The sequence below is a fragment of the Ptychodera flava genome, chromosome 1 (assembly GCF_041260155.1).
Source record: "Ptychodera flava strain L36383 chromosome 1, AS_Pfla_20210202, whole genome shotgun sequence".
Lineage (NCBI taxonomy): Eukaryota > Metazoa > Hemichordata > Enteropneusta > Ptychoderidae > Ptychodera > Ptychodera flava.
Window position 1 is genome coordinate 55,786,564 of NC_091928.1, and position 27,930 is coordinate 55,814,493.

Here is a 27,930-nt window from a genome sequence, read left to right on the forward strand (position 1 = left end):
AATTCGATAATTTTACAACATCTCAAACCAGCATCTTGGAAAATGAGCGACTTGAACACAGAGGGCGTGTGTAAGCCTTCCCAATATGAAGATGACGGTATACATAGATGAAGCTCCATTAAAACACATGATGTGTCTTCGATTTGCTAAGAGACGCTGTCCCGATATGAATAATCACCTTACACGGTAATGGTCAACGCCTTCTTCAATCCCAAATGTCACTCATTTTTACAGGCATCTGTAATTGTGTATCTATGGGTGTAAATGTCTTCATCGAAATGTAATATCCCGTTGATTTATCAGTAGATTTACTTGTCTGTCCCGAGTCTAATTTGCACCTTGCAAACCTAATGTACACTCTTGATCGGACAAGGAGAAGCGGATAAAAAGAGTGTTCCAAATATCGTTACTGTTATATTGCAGTGCGTCTTGTTCGGCGATATAGATTCACTATATCTCAATATATCAACACTAAAAATAACGTATCTGTAATCTTTTGTAGGTGGTATTGAGCAAAAGGAGCAATTATGATGTGACACTGTTTTGCAGTTTAGTCTGCTGTCACTGTACTGCAATACGTGTGCTGTTATGTCTTTCAATGGGTGTCGTGTTGTCTTGCAGTATAGGTGTGTCTGACAGCACTCTATCTTGCAGCAGGTCGTGTATTTTTTTTCGTAACATCAGCTCATGAAGTCAATCGACTTTTCACCGATTGAATACGACTGAACATGTTTCCGACACTGAAGTAGAAATCCTTCACATGCAGCAACACGATGTGTATGCACCGTACACTTGCAGCAACACGATGTATATGCACCGTACACGTGCCCGTTGTACCATAGGAAATAATCTCCCAAAATAGTTAACTAATATTTCAAAATACATATTCCTCTTCATTTTATGATTTTACGTTTAGGCGGCTACACTTAAACTAGAACGCGCCTCGAGGACAAGCATTCTGACTCTCAAACTTTTACAATAGTGTTTTTGTCTACAATGCACTTATTGGGGTTCACCTTGAAGTTAATTGAGTAAGTGAAGCTTTCAGCAGCTTATCTGTGAGAAAATCTGACATTTCATTTTCTTTCATAGAGCTAACACAGACCTAGGGTCGGCGGCCATTTTGAATTTGATGTGTCGGTAAACATTGGGCAATTAGATATTCGTTCTCTTTGTTCCAAATGTTGCAAGGTGACTCTGATTTTTATTCAGTATTTTAAAAGGAAAAGGTCTAAAGCTGCCCTACAGAAAGATTGAACAGAATCTTATGTCTTTCTGACAATTAGTTGCCGTTGATACCGAGGAGATGTATAAAATAGAGGTTTTATACTGAGTTGCAACTGCATTCCTATCTCCTCTATTGGCTTTAATATGTTTGTTTGTTTGTTTGTGTCATTCCTCGGTAATTTTCTCAAATTTCAGATGTCTGTACATGAACAGAGCACGGAAACTTATGTAGTGTGCTTTTCTAGCAGAAATGATAACAAATGATCAAAATCATCATCATCATCATCATCATCATCATCATCATCATCATCATCATCATCATCATCATCATCACCGCCACTACCATCATCATTATTCATCTTCATTTGTTCAGTATAAGCTTCAGTCTATATGGCACACTAGTGCCGGTTTATAAATTGGTTTCCAAGCATCGCAGGATTTCAGCAGGAAAACTACCTAAATGTGATTCGTATGTTTCCTATGACGACGTGGGCGTTGTAGCCTATGGATGGCCATAATCGTATCAGCTCTTATTTCCAGATAAGTGATTACGCATCATAAACCGATGGATTGAAACGATTGGAGACGTTGTAAATCTTTCTCCCATAGGGAGGATTGAAAGCTGAAGTATATTTAGAATCATGCAATTCGTTAGAATATATCGGATTTGTCGCTAGCTCAGTTCTGAAATATATTGGATACGCAATCCTAAACAGGATATGGATTGCTGACAGAAAAATGTGACAAACTCACGGCCGGCCTTAAAGAAAGAAACTTCGTTCTTAATTTTTAATTATGACATCATTAAAGTAACGTTCCTTTCTTTAATAATACCAACTATTCCATACGAAATGAAAATTCGCTGCGTATTAACAAGACCCGTTTGAAGACAATTAGAGCGAGATTGAATCCATGAAGTCCATTACCAGGAGATATCGTAAGCCTTAGATGATTGGTCTGAGTAACTTGCTGTAATATCCTTTTCAAAGTCATTTACAGTCAAGTTAGCCAGTCTCTTTGTTCAGCGATAGCACGCTGCTCTGTCATGATTCTAAAGTCAATGTGACAGAGTTCTTAACACGTCATTAACGCGTCGATAACTTTGAACTCATTCAGGTTAGGATTATCAGATGTAATGAAAACGGCAAATTAAGTTACAGTTGAGCCGACCGTCTTGGTGACTAATCAAGGTGCTTTACTATGCACATCGAAAATGAAGCTGTACGATATTCTTACTGTACTTTTTCTTATTCAAACATAAGTAGATATTTTGCCGAATTTTCAGTGGAGAATTTAATTTCTTCAAAATCATAGATGCCTCAGGTTTGTTTTTAATTTGTTGATTTTGATCGTAGAGGCATCAGAGAAAATCTAAAGAACGTTTCGACTCATTGTTTGGCAATCTACAGTAACATCTAAAATGAAGGTCATCTGAAGAATGATGTCGCAGACAGATGGGATCATTAGTCCATCGATTTATTTCTAAATTTGAACTCGACAGAATGTGTTGCTATGTTAAGTTTCTCTTCTACATAACTTTTACCTTCAACCTGTACTTGTCCGTTTTAACTGAATATATTGAGATTTTTATCTTCAATCTTGAGTTGTTCCTTGTAACTGTATATACAGAGACTTTGAGTCGTTATAGAAAAGACAGATCTTACATCCACTCTATTTTTAAAGCGACTGGTTGTTTCTATCATTTGTTAGGAGGCATAAAAGCTGTGAAATTAAACCATAACATGATTGGCCAATCAAATACATACACCATGAAATTAGTAATTACACCCTGATTTACCTCACTCATCATGGCGTTTCTATAGTGATTGCCAAGGGTGCATTCATGACTGTTATGATATGATGTTTTCCGTATTTGGAATTTGAAGAAGATCTGGAACACCGAAGATTGCTGTTAACCTCTGTCAAAGCTCTTTGGTGTAACCATGGCAACACTGTCGACGACTCGTTCCGGGAAGCGCAATTATGATATGTTAAACTATACAGAAAAGAACACAGGTTGATGGCATGCCCTTAGACTTAGCATTAGCATTTTATTATGTTTTAATGTATACATGCTTACAGATAACGATTGTAATAAAATATACAGACATTCAAAGAACATACATACATACATACATACATACATACATACATACATACATACATACATACATACATACATACATACATAGGGCCTACATACATACATACATACATACATACATACATACATACATACATACATACATACATACATACATACATACATACATACATACATACATACATACATACATACATACATACATACATACATACATACATACATACATACATACATACATACATACATACATACATACATACATACATACATACATACATACATACATACATACATATACGGCCTCTAGTAGCTACAAGACTTTAGATTAGTAGGAAAAACTATGTATTGCTTCGATGCTCTGAATATTAAATTTCTGTACGATGTTTATCGATAAAAGTCGACCATCGACCCTCTAACGCAATGACGTGTACTGCTGGTAGTCACGTGACCGCTGATGACCCTGTTTGCCGGCGATCGAGTCTGGTTTCATTACAACGCCATTGTATTAAAACATAATTTTATACATACACCCACGTGTAAGAACGGCAACTGTTGTGAAACAACTGGCGAGATGGATCAGAAAAAAGGAGGTAAGCTTTATGAATACTTGAATACAGAATTTGAAGGATACATAGATGACATAGTGCCATGAGTCTTGTCCGAATATTCCATTTTCCCTGTAGAGTATACAGGCATCGCATCGTCTGTCGTTTTTTAGAGTGTGTCAGCGATCGGCTAATACACACCGCATCTCTGACAAACAGTTTCCGCTCCTATGCTAACTGTGTTAATAGATTTCTCTGTAATCAATCAATCAGCGAGGGTTACCTTACTAAACACAATGCCGTGATCTCAGACAGTTATTATGGATGCTAACCAACAACGCTATCAATGTCAAAGTAATTGTCATAAGTTGTGACGTTGTTCTTTTTTTAAAAATATCTGTACATGTCCGGATCCATAGAAATAACTTCTCGTACCCTTCGTATAAACTGTAAACAGCTGAGTACGATTGCGGGGAGAGAACAGATAGAGAGGCAGGATTTGAAAATATGTTCAATCTGCACGTGTGAAAATTTATTGATAGCAAGTTCAGTTACTGTCGTGAAAGTGTTCATGTGACAGTGTGGCTCTTAAAGTGAGCTCAGAATCTAGCGAAATATTCATGGTTACCCGAATTCGTCATCTTATGCATCCATACATGTAAGAGCAAAGGAGTTGCTTTTCTTGTGACTCAACGCATTCCGCACTCTTTCCATTTAATTTACTCAATAAGGAGATATATATATATTATATATATATATATATATATATATATATATATATATATATATATATATATATATATATATATATATATAGAGAGACTTTGGATTCATTATCAATTGCACTCAAAACATGACGATTTGCTGTTTTGAGTATCTTATCTTGTCTTCATAATCTAATCGTTACTTGGAGATAGCCTCGGGCTTAACTATGATTCGCTGCGGTCGACCAAAGTTAAATTTAGCTACATTTTCAAAGGGAAAAATCAAACTTCTCACCATTTTACCTTCTCAAGAAAAACTGAAGTAGGTTTCTTTAAATAGATCATGATCTTGGTTGTTTATGTGGTGAGGGAACAGTTTAGCCCCTCTGTGTTCAAATTTGTCATGCGACACTGCTCAGCTCATTAACATACATCTCTGGAAGACATCAGACATTTTGCCGCGTCTTTTTTTACTCTTTTTATCTGTGAACGAGGTTGAAGCTACGTGAGTTTTTCTACATCCCTTTCAGCAAGTTTTGAAAGTCATGGACAACATGACTGACTGTTCAAGATAAATAGACAAAATTATCGGTTGAAGGCAGCGACTTGTCTGCGTAGAAATCTAACTGCGGCGAAATGATATGTTTAACCTTCAGAACGTGAAGGTCACGTTTGCCTATAACTTGCTGAGTTGATATTGTTGAACACACTATATATATGTTTGGTAGTTACAAGATGCTGAGTAAATATTGTATACTTGTACGTAAATTTATATCGGATGAATCCTCGTCTCTGTGGTTGATCCGACTGAGACAGAAATCAGTAAATCAGAAACTGTTTCTTCCCATTTATTTAAATTTTATCATGTAACCCATGACAACGAAATATATGTTTCTCACTGTGTTCCAATAGAAATGTTCCGTGATTTGATATACAAATTTTAGAGTTTACAATGAGCTCGGAGGGGGGGAACTAAAGCAATATGTACTGTTACTGGTTCTCCTTTGCATTTCCTTCACAATACATCTTGATATTGATACTAAGTTGACAAGCATCTGCGTGCCAAGTTGGCAGGCAGTATTTACAATCGCGCGCTGTATGTTTTGCTGTTCAGTTGAAGACAATGCAAAAGGGAGTTTTTATCTACATCATATTGCGTCACGTGAGAGCTCAGTGCATCATGGAAAAAATAACGATAAATATGCTTTTGATGTTCATATATTATGTCAGGGTAAACTTTTTCAACTTGACAATACTATCGTACAATGTAATAAACCTGACTAACATGTCACATGACTATGTTTGCAATTCGAGTTTTAACTCAATTAAATGTTCGCTTTCTCTCATTCTCTCGCATCTCATCTTGAACAAGGCAAACTGAAGTCAAACATGAAACTTCTGATGTAACGATAATATAGATTTCTGTGAGTTTACTTACTCGATTAGAGCCTTTTATTTTGTTAGTTTAAGCATAAAATGTATAGCTCAAATGATGACGTATATGTCTGGGTTGTATTTGCATTTACAATACTTTCATATAACGCTACGTTATCACGGCAAACTGTTCCATAACATGTAAACACGATTGCTGTTAACTCCATACTTTTCCATTATCTCGCTTCCTTTGGTTTAAAAATAGGGTTAATATCCTGAGAAGGGAGCTGCGTGTTTCTGGCCAAAATCACATGAATATCAATTTGCGAGTAATATATCATTACGATTATATTTCGACATATGTGTTCTAAAACGAGAACGCCAAGGGACAATCTCAAAGAGTGTGTGTGTGCTGGTAATGGAACAAAAGCTCCTGTCCACGTCTACAGCACGTAAAGACATAGGCAGTATAAAAAACAATAATAATCCATTACGAGCACTGTTAGACGCCCCGGAAATTAGGACGCATTGCTTATAGCGTTCGTGTCAGCCGTGACGTCAGAGGGAACTCGTCAGCCATAGGGCATATTGGCATGGAATGTATTGGCAAATATAAACAGTCAGACTTACAGCATAAAACCAATCACAAATATGGAGAAATAGTTTGAAGGCTTCGTTGCGAGAGAGGAAAATTACTCAAATTTTGACCCATGAAAAATTAATGTTCACATTAAGTTAGCTAATAGTCTGCTCACATTCAGTCTCTAATGAGAAATCGCTACCCATCTGTGTAATTGCGCAATGCGGCTACCATGGCAACATCGGGTTATAGGAAACATTTGGCCCGACAGGGTCACAGCAAAGTAAAATTCTGATGAAGGTATTCTGTAAACTCGCTGTAGAAGAAATGGGACTTACCGAAGACGGAGCGAGGCCAATATAAAGCAAGACATCGCCCTGATATTATCAGATAATAAGTTTTGTATAGTTGACAAAATGTGGCAAGTGATAATGACGAAAGTTTTGCTGTGAAGGCAAATATATGTTGTTGTTGTTGTTGTTGTTGTTATTATTGTTGTTGTTGTTATTATTGTTGTTGTTGTTGTTGTTGACTTTAACGTCCACATATACGTCATATGTTCGAAAAAGGTTTACAGTTTATCTATAACATAGGTATGGTTTATCTTGTACATTAATTGACATAAGTCTAATGACAGATATCGACTACGTTGTTGGTAATGTTACCTCTGAAACTTTTAATATTCTCTCTCTCTCTCTCTCTCTCTCTCTCTCTCTCTCTCTCTCTCTCTCTCTCTCTCTCTCTCTCTCTCTCTCACAGGTTACAGTATACTGGCAGAGGATTTACATAACCTTCCTGCGAACACAGTACAGACCCAGCCTGGTGAGATGGTCACGGCGTTGTATCATGAAGATACAAGCTCTACAGTACCAGTCATGCCCAAATCAGCATTGCATAAACCGGAGGATGTGGTTATAACCACGCACTATCATGACGATAACAGCAATCGCCAAGGCAGTAATGTCCCTTTGGTAAATACAATAATTTCTTTTTTGAAAAACCCGGATGTCAGGACGCTCTTTTAAGTAATAAACGCCAAGGATACCTTGACATGAAAATTTAATGTTTCATTTATTGTAATCGCGTCGTCAAACGGTCGGTCGATTAACCGATTTATGAGATGTGGCTAGATTTAACGGCATTTTAATTGGCTCATTAATCGATCAATATATCTTTGGGCTAACATTAAATAAGTATTATAAACCAGTGTTAAATTAATTATCCATTATATTGTTTTATTTTATTCATTTGTGCAACAAGTAAATGTAGTCTTAATTAAAAAGACACAATCAGTCTTTAGGCGGTTTTTATTTCAAGAAAAAAGTCAAAATCTTTGTTTCAAAGTCTTCGCGAGTTCAATAGAAATTTTCGGTGCATGACATTGTGAGTTTGAAATTCGTCAGTCCGAATGTTTACTCATAGTCGCCAGTAAATTGCAAACATTATCTTTCAATTCTTTCTGTTTCTATTTTTATTCTGTTGACTACTGTTTTAGGGAGTTTCATGATGGCTGACTTCTACAATACTGCAGAATTGACAAAAACAGTTTCCAGAGAGAATGAATTTCACCTACTTTTGGAAGAGGTGGTTCCATCTCTACTTTGATTTTATTGAAGTACTTTCGTCGCGCACTGTGATGCGCATGTCAATCTTAGGCTTATCGTGAATTCCAACGTGCACGGAGTGCTTGATCTCGTACCTGCTGTGTTCAATGTGAGAACTGAATGCAAAGACTGAAATGTCAAGAAAAAATCGTGTGCAGAAAACGTCAAGAGTTAGAGTCACAGCCAGTCGAATCAATTTATGTAGTTTTCGGTTTACCGTGAAATGAACTCTAAATCTTAAAAACATACTGTTCATTATCACTGCAGCAGCTTCTTACTGCATTATGTATTTCTTTTTTTATTGTGCAAGGTTACCATGGCACCATCCAATCACAGCATCGTACGGTTTACTGAACCAGTACCAGAAGATCACATGGCCCTGGCCATCTTCGTCACCATTTGTTGTTTTTGGCCTCTCGGTATATTCGCAATCTTGAAAGCCCGAGATGTAAGTCACCGTTCCAAGTGTACATTCAATACTAAATTGATAACAGAGTATCTAATTTATCGTATTAATTAGTTGTCTAATTCACTCACCCCTTCTCTTACTTACTAACTTACTTACTTACTTACTTATTTACTTACTTACTTACTTACTTACTTATTTACTTACTTACTTACTTACTTACTTACTTACTTACTTACTTACTTACTTACTTACTTACTCTGAGACTCGCTACTCATACACTCACTCACTCACTCATTTAAAGGGGTGTGGTCGTCGGAACTGCGCGTGTGCGACTTTCTTGTTTACAAACAATGTATTTCATGCATGATATTTATATGCATCACTTCAACATAGCTGCAACATATAAAGTTTACGATATTCATTGTTAACAAGCATGTTTTAACTTTCATCAATCGCCAACGTACCCTAGATACAGTATTTACATCGGTCGCAGGGGTCCCTAGCAACTTTTGAGCAGTTCCGACGACCACCCCTTTTAAACACACCCCTGCCCACCTACCTGTCTTTGTACTTCCTAAATATCCCCTCTTTTACTTACTTTTACTCACTTGTTCGCACCTTTATATCCACTCACCCATCCACTCACCACTTCACTCACAATATCCCACTGGCTACTTATTTCATCACTCGATCACGCCCTAACATATTTCCTCACTCACTCACCAAGTTACTGCCTACTTCACTAAAATTCACAAGAAGTCTAGCCACTTTAATAGAAGATCAAGGATTTCTATGAACTACACATGACTTAATGAGGAAGGTGACGTCTCTCATAGCGACAGATACGACATGACTGCCATTCTGAATTTCACACAATTTCTCAAAAACTCTCGGTTGCTACAAGACTATCTTAGCTCAAATCAAGAACACAGCTAAATAGATTACTTAGTAACGCTATATAAGGTTTACCTGCATACATTCGTTTATTTGTTGTTTTATTTTCTTATTTTTGTACTTCAGGTTCACAAGAAGACCTGGCAACGGAACATGGAAGGGGCAAGGCAATCATCACACTCAGCAAGACAGCTGTCGTTAATCGCCCTCGGATTGGGTATCTCCATCTACGTCATCATCGTCATAGTGATAGCTGTAGCAGTCACGGAGCGGATGAGAGTTGGGGAAGATTCAGGGGAGATCTCAGATTTTGATAACAAATTTACTTTCACATAGACAGCGTTCATGGTTATCCCGTTTGGCCTGCCTCGAAGCCTCGTTTTCATTTCGACAATTAATATAATATCACGTGAAAACAAGTGAATATATGAAGGGTATGTGACGCACTAATTGGTCTTGGAGAATAGATCGACATTCATTTACAGAGAATTTTCTTCGTTTTGCTCTTCTATTTCTAATGAGCTTACTGTCAATCTTTACATCCAAAAGTTGGAATTTTATTTTGCCATTTCGAACGGTAAATGTTCAAGTTTTTAAGAATGATTAAGACATCTCAAGCAAGATCAGTTTGACAACACGATTGGAACTAATTTGGGATAATTGGATCTTCATATTTTTAATTTTTTTCAAAAGTGTGAGGTGTTATATAGCTGAATGTTGCAATATTACAAATTACTCACAAAAACAAGTGCGTAACTTAAAACGAAAAGCAGATGAGCTTACATTTGCAGGTTAAAACGACCTTACTTCACCATCCAATTATCCCAATTTAGTTCCAATCGTGTTTTGACGACATTTCTGCTCTATCGAAAGACTTGTAGCCCACCCGTGCAAATTGTAATTCTATTTTTAAGCATCTCACTTACGGCTCAGGAAAAATTTAAAATGAATAAGCTATGCGTCAGTTGCAGCTGTGCTACCACAGAACATATTCAGTTTGCAGTTAATTCTTTGGGAAGGGGCAACAGGAATTATAAAATTACAGAGCACCATGAAAGACGTAATGCCTTAGAGTCCAGCAGCATGCGGGTTTGCCTGTAAGTTTCTTCAATAATAGTAAGATCCAGTACAAAGAAGCTGAATTTCATGATTGAAATAAAAACTAGCTAAATTTACCACTTTGAGAAATGTCATCAAGCTGGAAAAATGGGACAGATGAGAAAAAGAACGGCATTAATCCTTCCTGGCGTCGATAAGAACGATACTTTACGACTACATATAGATCAGCGACGTACTAATCAATGTCGCTTCGTGATAAACGACACTCGTTACAACTGTAAAAGACGAGTTCACGATCTTTAAAAGTCGTCATAAACAGTAATTTCCTGAAGATATCCAATGATCAAATCGCCCTGTCGTGAAACGTGACGCGTCTGAAAGAAGACTAGTCGCTGCGGCAAGAAGAAGTCTGTGATATATTTGAAATGTATGTGTTTTCATATGACGTAGCGGTATCTGTTGATGTGAACATACGGGTTATTAGTAGTTATTTAACCCATTTCACTCCATTACTCTGTTTACAGTTCGACCTACCCTGTCGAAACCAAAAGGGTGGTACCAAAATATGTGGGTTAAGGGACCGTTCAGTTTCTACGGCCTGGGGGGGCCGGCAAAATCTTGTCGCCGGTGTTCAAAAAAATATAGACCCCCCTGCATTTTTCGCGAAAAAATGATGACCCCCCTTTGTCAGACGAAAAATTTTGATGAACCCCCCTCCCCCGGCTGAAAAATAACAAAAAACCCATATGTCAAATTTACCCGCACGGTTTGGATTTGAACTCCGGTACGCGGCGCACTTTATTCGTGTAGCAGAGATGCCAGTGCACAAACTTCTCAGCCACATCCATGCAAACGTCTGTTAATTAGGACGACTGTAAGGCAATTTTGAACTTCATTTCCATAGACAACTTATGTCCATGGACATTGTATAAAGTAAACTTTATTGGAGTGGTTCGCCAAAGGCAGCCCTCCGGTTAAGAGGGTCATGGGCCATTACGTAAAGTCAACTTTATTCTAGTGGGCAACCAAAGGTGGCCCGCTGGTAAAAAGAGGGTCGATCATGGCCATTGCACGAAGTAAACTTTACTGAACAGGGCCGCTGAAGGCGTCCGGCCGTTAAGATGGTCATGGGGTATTACAATAAAGTCAATTTATTGTAGTGGCCCGCCGGTAAAGAGGGTCGATCATGGCCATTGCATGAAGTAACCCTAATTGGAGTGGGCCGCCAAAGGCGTCTGCCCGTTAAGAGGGTCATGGGTAATACATAAAGTATATTTATTGTAGTGGGCCGCCGGTAAAGAGGGTCGATCATGGCCATGGCATAAAGTGAACTTTATTGTAGGTATTATGTTTTTGAAAATGTGGTGACCCCCCTTTCCTACCAGTGAAAAAGTGATGACCCCCCTTCGCGGATTCCAAAATTATGATGACCCCCCCGTGGATTTTGCCGCCCCCCGGCCGTAAAAACTGAACGGTCCCTAAATGGTAAAACAGAAGCTGAAATTCATCTAGATATACCACTTTGCACTGAGGCTTTGCGTTTCTGAATTATGACATTTCCGAGGAAGTTTATTGCTGAACGTTCAATACTTATCACACTTCAAAATTATTTTCAGATATCTAAGGGTAGATGTACGGTTTATGTTTACATCTTGGCTGTGGAAATTTTTTAAGTTTGACTGTAATTTTAAAATTTATTGCACTACATTGAAAGGATGTAATTTTTGAAGAAAGAATGTACCATGATCATGTTGTAGGTACTGAGATGAGAATTTACAAGCAATTTTACAATACATTTTTCTATTTTCTTTGTCAAACTTCGCTCACTTTACAGGAATATTGCTGTGAAAACGTTTAATGAACATAATGTGTACAATCGTATTTCAATTCAAACTCTTGATGATCACTTGATTAAAGGATTAAAAAATCAAGGAATGCAGTTTAAGTTATTTTTCTTTACCTACTGTGATACAATGAATACGACGATGACAATGACGATGACGATGACAGTGTTGTCAAGAATCTTTCCCTAGCCTTGATATCATGACTAACACTTTCTTGGGTACCATACCTGTTAAAAGTACGACGAACTGAAATCTTGACACGATGATGATGACGACGGCGATAACGACGACGATGACGCCGATGCCGACGCCGACGACGACGATGATGATGACGACGACGATGATGATGATGATAACGACGACGACGACGACGATAACGACGACGACGACGACGGTGATGATGATGATGATGATGATGATGATGGTGGTGGTGGTGGTGGTGGTGGTGGTGGTGGTGGCGGTGGTGGTGTGGTGGTGATGATGATAATTAAACATTGGATGATGAGGGACCCAGGAAATGAAGTGTTTGCGGTAAAATAATTTACTGTTGTACATGGAACACGAGCTGAATTTATGTTAGCAGAAATATTCTGAATTTTACCTCGCTTCACCGTAAATTGTTGTTTGCATTTTGTGAACGGTTGTGGAAAAGCGAAAACCCTGTTATTCGCAGCTGTGTTAATTCCGACTCTTATTTTCAGTCCAGTTTCTGGAAACATTGTAAGAGTATTCTTTATTAAGTTTTTTCTAGCTTTATTTCTTAGATTTGATGTTGTATTTTTGTACATTTTACTGTATGGGTTTATGGCCTGAAATAAAGAATAATAATAATAATAATATTACACCTCTCAAAAATTTTCACGAAATTATTTCTATCTATACCCCAATTTAATAAGCCCACAGAGTCGCTTGCCTTCAACGAGAGCAAGTTTGAATGTATCATGAGAAATATATCCAATTTCTATTATGCCTCGATATTTGTATTGTTTACTTTTCATCGCTGCCATTGTCAAATAGACGTTTCATATGACCACAGGAAATTGTGGCGACTAAAACTTAACAGTACTAATATTCGTACGCCCTCAACGTTGACATTGGTGACCGGTCGACCAATGTCGCCATTTTGAAAATTAGTAAACACAGAAGGGCGAAGCACTGCAACACGAAGACGAAAGTAACCTAAATTAGAATTCTAGTTTTCTGAAGATCTGGTGAATTATAGGTCAGCAAAACGCACAATATATTCAGGTAAGAAATCATCGAAGGAGGAAACGCATTGGATTACTGTAGAGACAAACTTTATCTGTAAAGTTTCTCCACAATTATCTTGTAGTTGTAGTCGTACTTGTAGCACTTTGTAGTATAGTACACATGTATGTACCCAGACTTGCTCCAAGTCTGTAGACATATAAATATCAAAGCAGAATAATTTGAAGGAATAAATTTCATCAGACTGTCGCTTAAAGTGATGGGCTATTGTGCAGATCGTGGGGTGAACGCCTTGGCTCACCAATAACTACTGCCAAGAAAAGCCAGTCGACGAGTCACCGGGGTCGGAGTGGAATATAGTACTACTGTACTGTACTGTGTGTTCGTTCTTAAATTACACCGGTGACAAATTATTTATTTAAATATCTACTTCGAAATTAGTAATGTCTCTGCTGATAAAATGTCAATAACATAGTATTGACAGAACCGAAGCTTCCATTTAGATAGTTGATCTGCGAATTAGAGTACAGGTAAATATTGAGGAATCATTAGACATCAAAGCGTAGTCTTTTTTCGCAAAAAGGGGAGGTTACACCGTGGTAAAAAACAGAAAAGGGATGTTCGGTGTTCCATGACAAAGTACAAGGCATGGTTCCTCGACAACGAGACTCTGTGAAAGGTTTGAAAATTTAGCTCCACCCTACTTCAGTGTCACATGGCTCTAGCCGGTTCCTAGACACTTCGCACCAAAACCACTTTGCACCATACCATCTCGTCCATACCATTTCGCACCAAAACCACTTCGCACCAAAACAACGTCGTACCAAAACCACTTCGCCCCAAAAATCATGTCCCCTAAACCACTTTGCCCGAAACTTATCGCTAACTGGTAAAGCTGAAAATAACCACCTTCCTGTCATCCTGGGACTGAAATCTTGAAAGTGTACGCATTTCGCGAAATTGACATCGTGCAATTCCGCGCACGGCACCCGAGTTGTAGCATTTGCGTGTTTCTTTTTTCTTATTCTATCGTTTATAAATTATGTTTTCATGCAACAATAAATGGTTCGTGGTAGCCAAAATGTCCTATAGATTAATGCTTCCAAGTTGTAGGTAAAAACAACCTTATGATACGTCGTAACATCGTTGTTTCAGGACAAGTTGACGGTACTATACTTTGGGCGAAGTGGTTTTTAGTACGATGTGGTACATGGGGCGAAGTGAGGTTGGGCGAAGTAGTACTTGGGACGAGGTGGTTTTGGTACAAAATGGTTTTGGGACGAAGTTATGTGGGGCGAACTGGTTTTGGTGCGAAGTGTCTGGACCCCGCTCAGCCTAGGGGCTCAGATGCTACTGATCGGAGCAGTGCCAGGAGCCAGCCTATCTGCTGGGTTTCTGGACGTTTCGGCACCAAGTCGTTTTGGCCCAAGACGTTTCGGCCTCCCAATTTCAGGCCCCAAGTCGTTTCGGCACCGCGACCCAAGACGTTTCGGCACCGCTAAAGGCTACCTGTGGGAACTAGTGCTGGAGCGTAATGTTGCAAATCAAAGCACTTAAAAGTATAGTGTCGACTAACATTCACGTACATGCTTTAATCTTTGTGAGAACATGTAAGAGACCGTAAGAAAAACTTCATATCATTTTCAAATCTGTGACACAAGTTTATCGATATCAATAGCCGCCGACACGGCAAAAGTTTGAAAGCGGTGACGAAACAGCACGGCAAAAGTCACACAAAATGCACATAAAAGTACTGGTCAGAACGCAAAGGTCACGCTTCTGATTATGACGGATCAGTCAATTACTATTATAGTTTGAAAAAAAATCGAAACATGGATGCCGAAACGTCTTGGGTTGCGGTGAAATCGAGAGGCCGAAACGACTTGGGCCGAAACGACTTGGTGCCAAAACGACCAGTTACCATCTGCTGTACCTGGGTATTGTAACCTGGGTATTGTACCTGGGTATTGTAACCAAGAGATTTTGCCATGCAGACTATTCATATCATTGCCACAACTCTAGGCAAAACCATGAGCTTATAGTGCTGTAGTGAAGGTATAGCCACCAATGCCACTCGACCAAGGACCATACAAATGTTTCTTACCCTGATTGTACTTTTAATAAGAATTTCCATTCTTTGTGACACTAAATGGAGGAAAAGTAACTCCCCCAACGGCAAATGTCTATCAAATAGATCAGCTCACTTTGGGTCAAAGGATGGTCAGAGCAGAGAAGAAGCTTCCTCCTCTTCAAGGAATATTGAAAACTTTTATCCTAATCTTGGTAGATTATTGACTCACTACAGTGCAGGCACTGGAGAACTATTTTATACTGAAGCTTAGGTTTTTTTTTCTGTATAGATGATTTTTGTGTGTATCTGTTATTTTTCTTTATTTTATGGTATTTTTTCTGTGGGCCTAGAGCCTGATTCAAATAAATAAATAAATAGATAAATAAAATATTGACTGAGTCACTACAGGTTGTATAGATGTAAAACTTTACTTTGTTACAATAATTTTGTATAAAGACTGCGTCCTTTCCAAAATCAGAGATGAGCAAACCATTTCAGGTCAGCTAGCTCACGGACTAGTAGCCAAATTAAATCACTAATTCTCATGCCCTATGGTCTTGTAGAAGCAAAATGTAACTAACTAAGCCATGAAAATTAGCCCAGCCACACAAAAGTACTAGTCCGAGTAGTCCAACCATAAACTACCAGCCTGGCCATACAAACTAGTACTAGTCCAACCATGAAAACTTCCAGCCAAACAGTACAAACAGTAGCTTAGATTTAAAAACTACTAGTCCAGTCATACAAACTGCTAGCCCAGCCATAAAAAAAATTTGGGTTCAAGAGTGTTGGCTGGTGCATTTGTTCGTACCTGTGTATATAGACTTATACAATCATTAAAATGTAGCACTACTGATATTGCAAAAAGCTATGACATTTTCAAAGTTCTACATATGCAACATGATTGCTGAAGCCTACAGACATGTTTCATCCAAGGGTATCAATGTACTGTCTGTACACCTAGCCCTTAATATCAAACTCTTTGTTTGGCATAAAGCTTTCACTACAACCCTGTAAACAGATTCTGGAGTCAAACATAGATAAACATTTTCCCCAATTGAAAATGTTACATTTTACATTTTAGATGTTAAACCGTACCCATCACATTCATTACCTTTACCATTCTTTTTACAATGATTTTAGCTCCCATTATTTTGTCACATATATGTGAAAACAGGAGATTATCCAATATGTAGGAAAAACTTTCTCTGTGTACCCGCCATCGCTTCTTCTCCCAAACAGCTGTGTATATTGTTTTGATATTTGGTGTGGAAATGCATCATGGGATGAAGAGCTCCTGTCGTTCAAATGAAAATGATAGCCCCCAAAATGAAGTTCAAAAAGGTGAAAATGGTAAAAGAATAGAATTCAGGAACTACTGGGTGCTAAGTTTAGTTCATAGGTAAATGATTTTGGAACCCAAGCACCATATGCAATGTCCCCACATACAGGTACATGTATGGTTGTAAGGGAAAGCCTGGTAACATGACTAGCAAAGCCACGTAGAATTTACACTGTATCTAGGTACCAGTTTCACAGAAATACCTTTTACAAAGTCCACCCTGCTGATTTTTGCAGACAGGTACAGAAATTCACATGCTGAAACTGCAATTGTCTTGAAAGAAAAGTATGATTTCACTGATTTCATTTTATTTGTAGGTGATTTGTTTCTGTCAGCCTGTCCATCAAGTATAGCATCTGTATTATGACCCTGACCATAGAGCAAGTGATGGCAGATGCCAAGAAGTTAGTAGATCGTCTTGCTGAGCACGATGGTGCTGCTGATGCTCTCATCGCTCAAAGCCAGACTCTGAACAAACGCATTGATGCTATGAAACAGGTATGAAGACTTGACTTACATTTGTATGCAATGGTAACTCTTCACCTTCCAATGATAACTTTTGCTGTGTAAATCATGTCTGGTCAGTGTGACTTCCAGTTCATTCTTGATAACCAACTCAGCATAAAATGACTGCATACCGTAGTCTGTTCAATACAGACATTGAGGATTGCTTTGACAAATCACAGCATTCCTTCTGTTACATATCTTGTATGTCAAAAGTCGTTACCATGGAGATAGCTGGAAAATTTGGATCTGGACCACATAAACTTAACTGTGGTCAAAAGTCTATAGCTATTATGAATTAAAATCTCACATCAACCAATTGAAAAAAAACAACAAAGGAAAATATTGTAGTATTACAAGTATGTAATTACGCTTTTTATCACAGCTAGGAGCAGTTGTTTGTAAAATTACATACAAATAAATTCAGAAACCTTTAAGACATAACAAGGTTGCAACAGCAGTAAGAAAGTGGTGTGAAAGAAATAGAATAAGGAGAGACAAATTCAATATACTGGTATTCTTGGAGTTACCTCTTCAATGAAGAAATTTCAAATTCAAATTTTTACATAGGATTATTCCAACACAAAAGTTCCTTCAGCTGGGGAACAGTGCTGATTTTAAACTTTGTACATTTTGTGAAGAATATGCAGATACAACAGAACATAATTTATGAGTTTTCAATCACTTCAACAACTTTTGAATGATATAATTCATATGGCAAACATATATTTACAAAAAGATATATTCCAAAGCAAATGCATGAAAAGTTTACCAGCAAGAGTTGAATGTTCTTTTGTGAGCATCTATCTGTTATCATCAGAATATCTGGGACAACTTTACCATCTTGAAAAGCATTGTATAATCCATGCCTGCAGCTTTCAACTGGGCAGTGTATTCACAAGCTACCCAAGTCTAATATTCACAATAGTCAGTTGAATTTACATCTGTGATGAAAATTGATCACTCCGTCACGATACAGTCCAAGTAACATCATTTATAGCTTGATGTCAATAAAAGTGGTACTCTGTCATGTCTTTATCAGATATTTACTTTTGAGTACAAAAGAAAATATGAAAGTAGGACTGGAGATGTGAGAATAATGCCCAGGGATAAACAACCACTGTAAATAATACAATGGAATGGGGGAGTCGTGTGCTTGGAGGAAAATTCATAATTGAAATCTGTCTAATATACATTAACTCATCTGTATCTTCCCCAAGGCCATGTCTCAGATTAACTTTCACAGACATATTTGCTGTGCACAGTTGTTGTCAGCTATGATATACAGATTCTATAGAATACATGTTATTATAAATGTTTGTGCCACATGTGTGCCTGTAGCGTCTCTGTTCGCTGTACCTGTGTTTTGTAATTGTTACTAACATCATTATACTAATGGGGATAGTGCCCTCACAGCCAACTTGGTGTGTCACTGACTTGCCAATCTGGTGTGACTTAAGGAAATTATTCATAATGCTTATACTTATACAAGGCTGACACAAAGACATTATCAAAAACAGCCCAGCTAACTTGAGTTCAATAAAAATCCCAAGGCATAGGCAGGTGATTGTTAAATAAGTTACGAATGCACAAAATGTACCTATATTCATACTTTACAGGTATAGTACTATGATTTGTACTGGCATGTGATCAGAATATTTGCAGTGTTATATGGAACTTGCACAGTGTGTATCAATGTAACATAGACATACTAAGTACAGTGTGTACCCTGAAGTTGTCAAGTGATTGTCATTTGGTTCAATATTGGTGACTTCAAGATTCTGCTTTGATTTTACCATATCATTTCCATGAATTTGCCATCAGACAGTACCTCTATCATCACAAGACTTGAGTTAGGTTGATAGAGTAAATTTTACCATGGATTTCTCAGACTGGCTGAGATTGACTGTGTGGTTTGTATGTGAGAGCAAAGCGTCTGTTTTGTAGTTGAGAATGTTATGTGATATTATGTCACTTCAGATCAATACACAGTAAAAGAGAAATCAGGTTTATACTGGCAGAGTGGATGCAATTCTAACTGTAGTATTGATCGTCTGACAATACTACATCAGCTGATCTCTGTACTGTGTCTGATGTGACAATACTACATCAGCTGATCTCTGTACTGTGTCTGATGTGACAATACTACATCAGCTGATCTCTGTACTGTGTCTGATGTGACAATACTACATCAGCTGATCTCTGTACTGGTACTGTGTCTGATGTGACAATACTACATCAGCTGATCTCTGTACTGGTACTGTGTCTGATGTGACAATACTACATCAGCTGATCTCTGTACTGGTACTGTGTCTGATGTGACAATGCTACATCAGGTGATCTCTGTACTGGTACTGTGTCTGATGTGACAATGCTACATCAGCTGATCTCTGTACTGGTACTGTGTCTGATGTGACAATGCTACATCAGCTGATCTCTGTACTGTGTCTGATGTGACAATGCTACATCAGCTGATCTCTGTACTGTGTCTGATGTGACAATGCCATTACTTCTATTGCTCTGTACAATGAAATTATCACTTTCCAGATGCAATGATCGGTATGTCTTTGTGATCACTTTAAGGTGATGTGTGCCTTGATGTCAAAGGTTATAAACTTTTGCTGAAATTTCCTCAATGAAACTCAAAGCTATTGTATTCTCGCTCATAATCAAAAATATTGTTCATGGGTCACTGTACAAATGTTGTTACCAGAAAAACAATAATTTTCTGACACTGGCATGCAGATAGAAGAGATAAAAAAGTGACACAACATCCGGATCCGTTATCTATATTAGAATGATGTACAGCACTTCCTTGTACAAAGTGCAATCATCAGCATACAGTAATTGTTAGGTTTGGCTGGCAGTTATGTCATACATAGTCATTTCATTCAATGTTAATGTTGAAATCTTGCTAGTATACCGTAGGTATACATGTAACATTGATAAAGATGAAAGAAAACAGTGACATTGGCAGTTACAGTGACAATTCATTTCAATAGAAACATTAAAAAATCTTGTATTGAAATTTTTTAGACTCTGCATTCACTGTTAAATTAGTGATGTGAGAATTATTTATAATAAAATAAATGACGATAGTCCATGTACCGGTATAACGAAACCTATGCAATGATGCACATCTCTTCCAGTGTATGTATATTTTTTTATATTCATGAAGTTTGCTGAATTTGATTTGAAAGTTTCCATATGTTTTATCATGTGTTAAACTACTCAGCCTTTGTCAGTGTGTGTACCCTTTTCGGTTTTTGTAGAATTTGATCTGTTCCAGCAAAGCAGTGACATTAGTTCTTGAAATGCTGTCGCCTTTTGATAAACATTCTATCAAATTGATCAAGATTAACCCTTCCACCCCCATTATCATGTATTTTGGTCCACCTGTCCAACTGAAAGCCATGGAGATGTGCCAAAGTCCAGTTGCAAAAGGGGTAGAAAACTTCATACAAACTCAATAACTTGTCAAGTTCTAGTTCAATTAACAGTGACAAATATAATGTGATTGACAGTGTGACACAATGAAACTGATACCGTAACTAACTTTCTTGGTTTGCAATTTATTCCATTGGAATGTTATCCAATATCTGGATTCTGTCAATTTCACATTCTACGAGATTTGAAGTTTTGCAGAATCCTTTCATGTTCTGTACAATATCAAAGCAGAGTTGACAGTTATAAAGTATAGGAACTGTGAACATACCGGTACTGCAATCATAGAACAATAGATGTCAGAAGATACGACACTGTGTGGCTGAATATAGGTATTGATGACTGTGAAAGCATTGTGGCTGCCTTACCTTGCCATTGTTTCACTGTGCAATGCATAAACAGCTAGTAGATTACGCCACTCAAACCGTAATAATTGATCCTTTCATTGTGACTGAGTTCAAGTGTGAAGCATTAGCTATCACTCACTGCGGAAAATGACGGATTGAAATCAACGTAGCCATGGCCCAGGCAAATCAGTTTTCAGATTTAAACGGAACCATATCATCAGACATGGAAACACAAGGGCTGGGCTCTGTGAGTATTTGCTGCACAATGTGTTTTCACAGCTCTGTGTTTAAAAAGAGATGAAGTGATTTCTATTTGAACAAGCATTGGCAGTGATTTCCGTTCTTCTGGATAGAATAATAGCCTACCCTGCAATTGAATGTACGGCAATCATGACCATGAAATTAACTCTAATGCTGTGAGGGAATGTAGCTGTGTCTCTGTTGTGATAATTTCTATTCATATACAGTATGTCTGAAATATCAAACAGCAGATAATGAGAGGTGTTATAAAGCAGATGTGCCATCACATACCACTGCAATGTAATGTACACATTCATTTTGTATGTAAATCTTGAATATCAGGACTACTACTGAAAGGGTACAGACAATCTGTTCATGGATCGAGCAGTAAATATCTAACATCTGCCGCTGAAATACAATGTATGTATGCAAGATGTGTGTTTGCTGTACGTGTGTGTGTCCAGATGTGATAAAGTTTGGATACAGTGGAGCCAGTTGAATATTTTAAAAAGACAGTTACGTATTGTATGCTATAGCTGATCAATGGTTCAATTATTCTGGCTGTAACGGTGTGCACTGTGTGTTTGCATGACTCTGAGTAGAAAACAAAGCAGAGTCAGAGACACAATAGACAAGTAAATCCACTCTGTAGAATGCAGTGTAATAGCTTATTGTTATCAGAATACATTCCATTATTATAACATGTATGATTGTGACCTTGTGCAGGATTTGCTATTTGTAGCAGACCACCAAAACCTCTCCTCAAAACAAGATATTCATAGCTGGTACATGTACTTATAAAATTCTTCTATGGAGATCTCTTTCACCACATTGACAGGTTCAAGCTAGCCAACTAATCAATTACCAGTTTGAGAACAGTTGGAACCAATTGACAGACATGGCTAATGTGCAGTCTACATGTACATATTTATCTGTAAAGTTGAAGAAATCAGATGATATTCTTCAGACATATCAGTTGCTTGATTTATAAAGTATCATTGTGTAAGCAAATTTAAAAACATTGGCATTGGCACACTTGCACCGTTTTGATGGCGCTGTAAATTGTTGCAGGTATCAATCATCATGAGGATATACATGTACCAGGTACTGTACTGTGTCAAATCATGTACACATTGTATACTGTCATGTTAACATTTAGCAGATGTCTTTCATCTGTAAATATTGATCTCTTAGAATTATGTATAGTTTCCAAAGTGGCATTGACCCTGTCTAGATATCTTTGCTGATTATAAATGATTTTGTTGTAGAAATGAAATGATCTTGTTGAAAATTATTTTCAGCATACAATGTGTTTATTATTATTCATTATAGCAATTCCTCTGCATTATCTACATTGTAAGACCATGTCAAACATCTTAGAAACCATACTCATAGTGGCAATTGAACAGGAAATAATTCTCTGATTTTATTTCAAGGAATATTGTTATGGTAACAAGTCAGTGACATTGCTTGATTTGTTTCAAAGTATGGCATTAGGACAGTCACCCCCTGGGTATGATTGATTTATGGCAATTCTCTGACATGCTTGATTTGTGGCAAAGTATGGTTCTAGGATAGTCACCCCTGGTAATTTAGCCACTTGACACTTTATCCCTTACCTGACACCCTACCATTAGATTAGATATTTCAAGATTGTAAATGAATGGAATGACCATCCTCACACCGTGTCAGGGATTTGGTATTATATGATGGTCACCCCCTGTACATCTCCCCACCGGACACCTCTCTAAACCTTGTCCCTCACCCTACACCAACTGGTGGGTTGCAAATGATTTGAAGATGAATATTCATGAGGTAACCATCCTGACTGCTAAAATACAGACATTTCCAAAGAGTGATGTCCACTGGACCAGGCTCAGGTCTCAACACATTCAATGATAGAAGCTGTCAGTGTGTGATTTGTAGTCCATAGGATTCACCCTTTGATCAACAGATTGTGGTACATCTCTATTGTTTTCAGTACATGGGATGGACCCATTGAATTGAAAGTGGGGGTGAACCATCATACATGGATATGTAACTGTCAGTTGGTTATTTTACTAGCAGGACAATTTAATTTCTCTTTAGGGCAGTACACAGATTATGAATAGCTGTCTGTGGACAATACCTGTACATTAGCATTTCACATACAATAGTCAGTTTTTCTTCAGGCAGAGTTTGTGGAGGACATCTGACCTTGACCATGATATATATTTGTATCAATTTTCATTCCAGTACCAAGAAGACCTGGTTGAAATGAATGAAGCAGCCAGGCACAGACCAAGATCAGCCTTAGTACTGGGAATACAACAGGAAAACCGGCAAATCCGGGAATTACAGCAAGAAAATAAAGAGTTACGGACGGCGTTGGAAGAACACCAGTCAGCGCTGGAATTGATCATGAGTAAATACAGGGAACAAGTCTTGAAGTTAATCCTGGCAAACAAACTTGATAAGAGTTCATTGAATGTCCATCAAAATAACTCCAAGGTAAGTCGGTAAAGTTCACCTGGTATTTTTTATCATTCAGTGATGTTATTGAAAAAAAGAAGGCGCTGATTTGAATGGAAAGATAGAATACAATGTTGCATTTTTAGTACCTTAGTGTTTTACTGAAAACTGATGTTTGCCATGGTAACCGGTACAAATGAATATATATAGGTAAAAACATACATAGGAATACGCGTACTTCTACCAACATTTCTGCTCATGGTTTTCTGTGGTCCATACAAATTACATGTTTAACCCATTAAACACTTATTGCTTGTACTAGATGCAGTTCAATTGCACACTTACTGCTTGTTGTCATGGATACAGTTAAATGAAATACTTACTGTTGGCATGGTTGAAGTTGAATGAAATATATGGCTTGTTGCCATGGAAGCACATGTAGAATGTGAACAAATAGATGTGAAATGGATTCTCAAACTGAAAGTTCACTGACCTTTGTTTGTTTGAGACATGCTGGTGATACCATTAGGAATTTGATTACTGTAGCGATAGAATTGTTCATAGAACAGGCAATAACAAATCAATTCATTTGATGTTACGTCGCACTTGCAGGAACTTCAGAGGATGACAGAGAAAATATGTGAAATGGCCGTTGTGATGGCGGATGCCATAGATATAGATGATGAAGCTGTTGCCAAGGAAACAGAACTGATCACTAGGTTACAGATTGAAAACAAAGGACTGAGAGAAGTGTTGGGAATAAGTCACCATTTTAACAAACAAAAACACAAACAAACGCCAACAGGCTGTGATAGACACGGAACTGCTGAACAGCACAAAAGTGACATTCCTCAGCAAAACGCCAGTAACACAGACCAGGGTGAAAAGGATAGCACGGCAGGGGTCAATGACACTCCCAAGGAAGTTCAAAGGTCAGGGGTCAGCGGCAAACCAGAAGAAATTCCAGCTTCAACGGAAATATCTGATCAAGGGGGTGATAAACCAAGAGATGATACAGCAACTGAAGAAGAGGTCAGTGACCTTACAAATGTTTCTCAGGAAGAGATTGATGTGGAAATCAATGATGAGAAGAAAGATGAAGAAAAAGACAACAGAGAAGAAAAGAATGATGATGATGATGATGATGATGATGATGATGATGATGATGATGATGATGATGACCTTGGAGATAATGAAGAAAGGTCAACTCTGTAATCTGATTTATTTTCTTTATTTAATTTGTTGAGTTTTAGAGCTTTATAATGGAACAGATGATTTGATTTCATTTGTATTTTTATGACCTTGCGCATTGTATGTTTCATCATTTTGCCACTGTCAGGATTGAGTGAACTTACACAGCTCTGTGACTTTTGACAAGATTTAGCAAATTTGTACTGTGTACAAATGTGGCAGACTTTCATCTTGTGCATTACTGTCTTTAAAAATGTTGTCACAACAGTTTATGCTGTCTGTGTAGGAAGTTGCATCATAATTCTTATTCTCTGTGTTCAAATATTTGCATCCATTCAATTAAAAATTGTTTTTCAAGAATTCAGCTGAAACAAGCATGCTTTTCACATTTTCAAGGGCATGGTGTTGCCATGGCGACATCAATGAATCTGTTCAGTGCCATGTGTAGTCATTGATGTTTTTGTCAATTTTTTTACCGAAAGTCTGTTTCTTTTGCTTTATGGTAAATATTTGACAGTCACATGGTTTGTACTTAGTTTTGTAGCATTTCATTTGTATTCTCTGCTGTTGCCATGGCGACATCAATGAATTTGTTCAGTGCATTGTGTGGTCATTGACCCTTTTGTCAATTCTTTTTGCCGAAATTTTCAGTATAAATGAGAGTGATGACTTCAATGGAACTACAGCCATGCCAACACAAATCTCAAAGGCAATAATGAAGGTGGAAAGTCAAAGGTCACACAAAGGTCATAATACTTGTAGCACTGGTAGTAAAGCAGTTTGCGTTTATTCATACGACTAAGATGTAAATTAAAGTCTTCACTGAAACCTTTATTCAGGACATTATGTACTGGTAATTTATTCAAGATTCCAAGTAGACAAGATTCATTGCTTGATACATACAGGGCAGAACTGCCAGTGTTGTAAAGCCTTCATATGCTGGATATTCCAGTCTGGGTTGTATGGGATGCGATGTTACATCAAAGCATGGTCGCTCCACAAATTTTTGTTGAGTGACCGTGATTGAAAAATTGGAGTGGAACTCTGCCAGGACTCCCTCTAGTGGTATATCAAAGTATTGGAATGGGACTTTGGCAAATATTTTTCTAACTGTCGGATTGTTAAATCACAAGCTGTAACTGTGGATGTTATTTATGTTCAGTTTGTAAAGTGCAATTTCATGTGTTATTCCCAAAATCCACATGAAATGCCAAGTGTTCTAATAGTCAAAGCTGCTTGTATATGCCTGTGATGCCCAGTGTTATTGCTGTGATAATGAACTCTAGTCTGAACTTGAATTCAGTTATCAACTGTGAAATTACAGACTACGGACAGTGAGGTGTACTTGAAAGGCGAATACATTGCAGTTTGAAATGATTTTATGAGAAGAATACTGAAATACAAATGTACAGAAGAAAAAATATGCAAACGTGATCAAAATGAGAGCCAATGTCCCATGCCATTGACCTGAATACACCCTGGATGTATCAAAATACACCCTGGATGGACCTGAATACACCCTGGATGTATCGAAGTAACAATATAATGATGATATTCCTCAACCATTTCCCTACATGAATATTTTATAGCCTCAATAGAAACAGTTCATTGACAGAATGATGTGAATGCTGATAATATTGATGTTTTCTTCCAGTATTTTCACCGAGGCATAGATACTGTGACTTGTTGATTTGTAAGTCTTAGTATTGAAAGGTTACATGGTGACTGGTGTCATGATAAACTTTCATTATTGAGTTCATGGTGAAGTGTACCCTGGTACCCTTTGAGTGCTGGCTTGTTAAACAGCGCCCTCTGTGTCAGAATTGTTCTTCTTTTGTTCATAAGATGGAGCACTGGACAAGTTTCAGATCATGACCACAGATTGTGAGATGTTGGCGTAGATGAACAATTATGCTTTGTTAAACAAAAGGTAACATTTTTTATGAAATTTAATTTTAATTTCCCAGGTAGTGAAAAATTTTTTAAGCATAGGGAATTTGGCTGTAAATATCTTACAAATGTCAATATTTATTGAAATTTATGCTTTATTAAATGAGTGTCCCATATCTACCCAGGGGACAATTCAGGGAATACCAAATACTGCACTCAAACTAACTCTTTTGTTTTTATGTAAATTTGGTTCTTTTTGTTTTTCTATTGCATTATAATGGTAGTTTGCAGCCCAGAGTTCTTGTTTTCCTGTTTTATGATAACTTAAATATCTAACAGATTTAGTAAGGTGGTCCATTTTGCAAAACGTAACATTTATGAAAGAGTATCGTGTAATTTACATGTAATGTTTACTGGCTGTCTGTTCATTTATGAGTTCTGAAATAAAAGGATAAAGATATGACTAATGTGTTCTGTATGACATTTTGCTCTACTCTGTCACCTTTTACACACACACACACACACACACATACACACGCACACAACCAACACTCTAGTCTGCCATTACTTAAAACTTAGTAATTGCCTTGAAAGTGAAAGAGTAAAACTTTTGCTCAAACTTTCCTGAATAAAACTTTCAGCCATTCTCTTACCAAATCAACACTAAAAATCATGGGTCACAATCCAAAGTTTAGTACTTGTGAAACAAATCATCCAACATTTTTGCGATATTTGTGATTCAAAATGACCGCCATTCCTGTGTTAACTCTAAAGGGGAAAATTAAATTTTGGATTTTCAAAACACTAAGATGGTGAAAGTTTCTCTTTCTCCAAGAGCTTTAAAAGAGTCCCCACAAGTGGTAGATCAGAAAAGAATTGTAGAAATTTGGGAGT

General features: G+C 37.5%; 2 protein-coding genes across 4 annotated transcripts; both read left to right on the forward strand.

The window, feature by feature from the left end:
* Positions 1-3,792: 3,792 nt before the first annotated feature.
* LOC139141679 (synapse differentiation-inducing gene protein 1-like) lies at positions 3,793-11,140 on the forward strand. The gene is made up of 4 exons (XM_070711267.1): positions 3,793-3,924; positions 7,297-7,508; positions 8,452-8,589; positions 9,571-11,140. The coding sequence occupies exons 1-4, from the start codon at positions 3,906-3,908 to the stop codon at positions 9,778-9,780; spliced, it is 579 nt and encodes a 192-aa protein (XP_070567368.1). The 5' UTR covers positions 3,793-3,905; the 3' UTR covers positions 9,781-11,140.
* Positions 11,141-13,447: 2,307 nt separating this feature from the next.
* On the forward strand, positions 13,448-27,497 carry LOC139141694 (FGFR1 oncogene partner 2 homolog). 3 transcript variants are annotated; one of them, XM_070711299.1, is made up of 5 exons: positions 13,463-13,595; positions 17,287-17,467; positions 23,740-23,994; positions 24,568-25,081; positions 25,121-27,497. In XM_070711299.1, exons 2-5 carry the CDS (start codon positions 17,333-17,335, stop codon positions 25,168-25,170), a joined length of 954 nt encoding a protein of 317 aa, XP_070567400.1. In that variant the 5' UTR covers positions 13,463-13,595; positions 17,287-17,332; the 3' UTR covers positions 25,171-27,497. The 3 variants fall into 3 exon arrangements, with proteins under 3 accessions (XP_070567391.1, XP_070567400.1, XP_070567409.1); XM_070711290.1 differs by having other exon boundaries at positions 13,448-13,595; positions 24,568-27,497; XM_070711308.1 differs by lacking the exons at positions 13,463-13,595; positions 17,287-17,467 and adding an exon at positions 21,356-21,511 and having other exon boundaries at positions 24,568-27,497.
* The last annotated feature ends 433 nt before the right edge of the window (positions 27,498-27,930 follow it).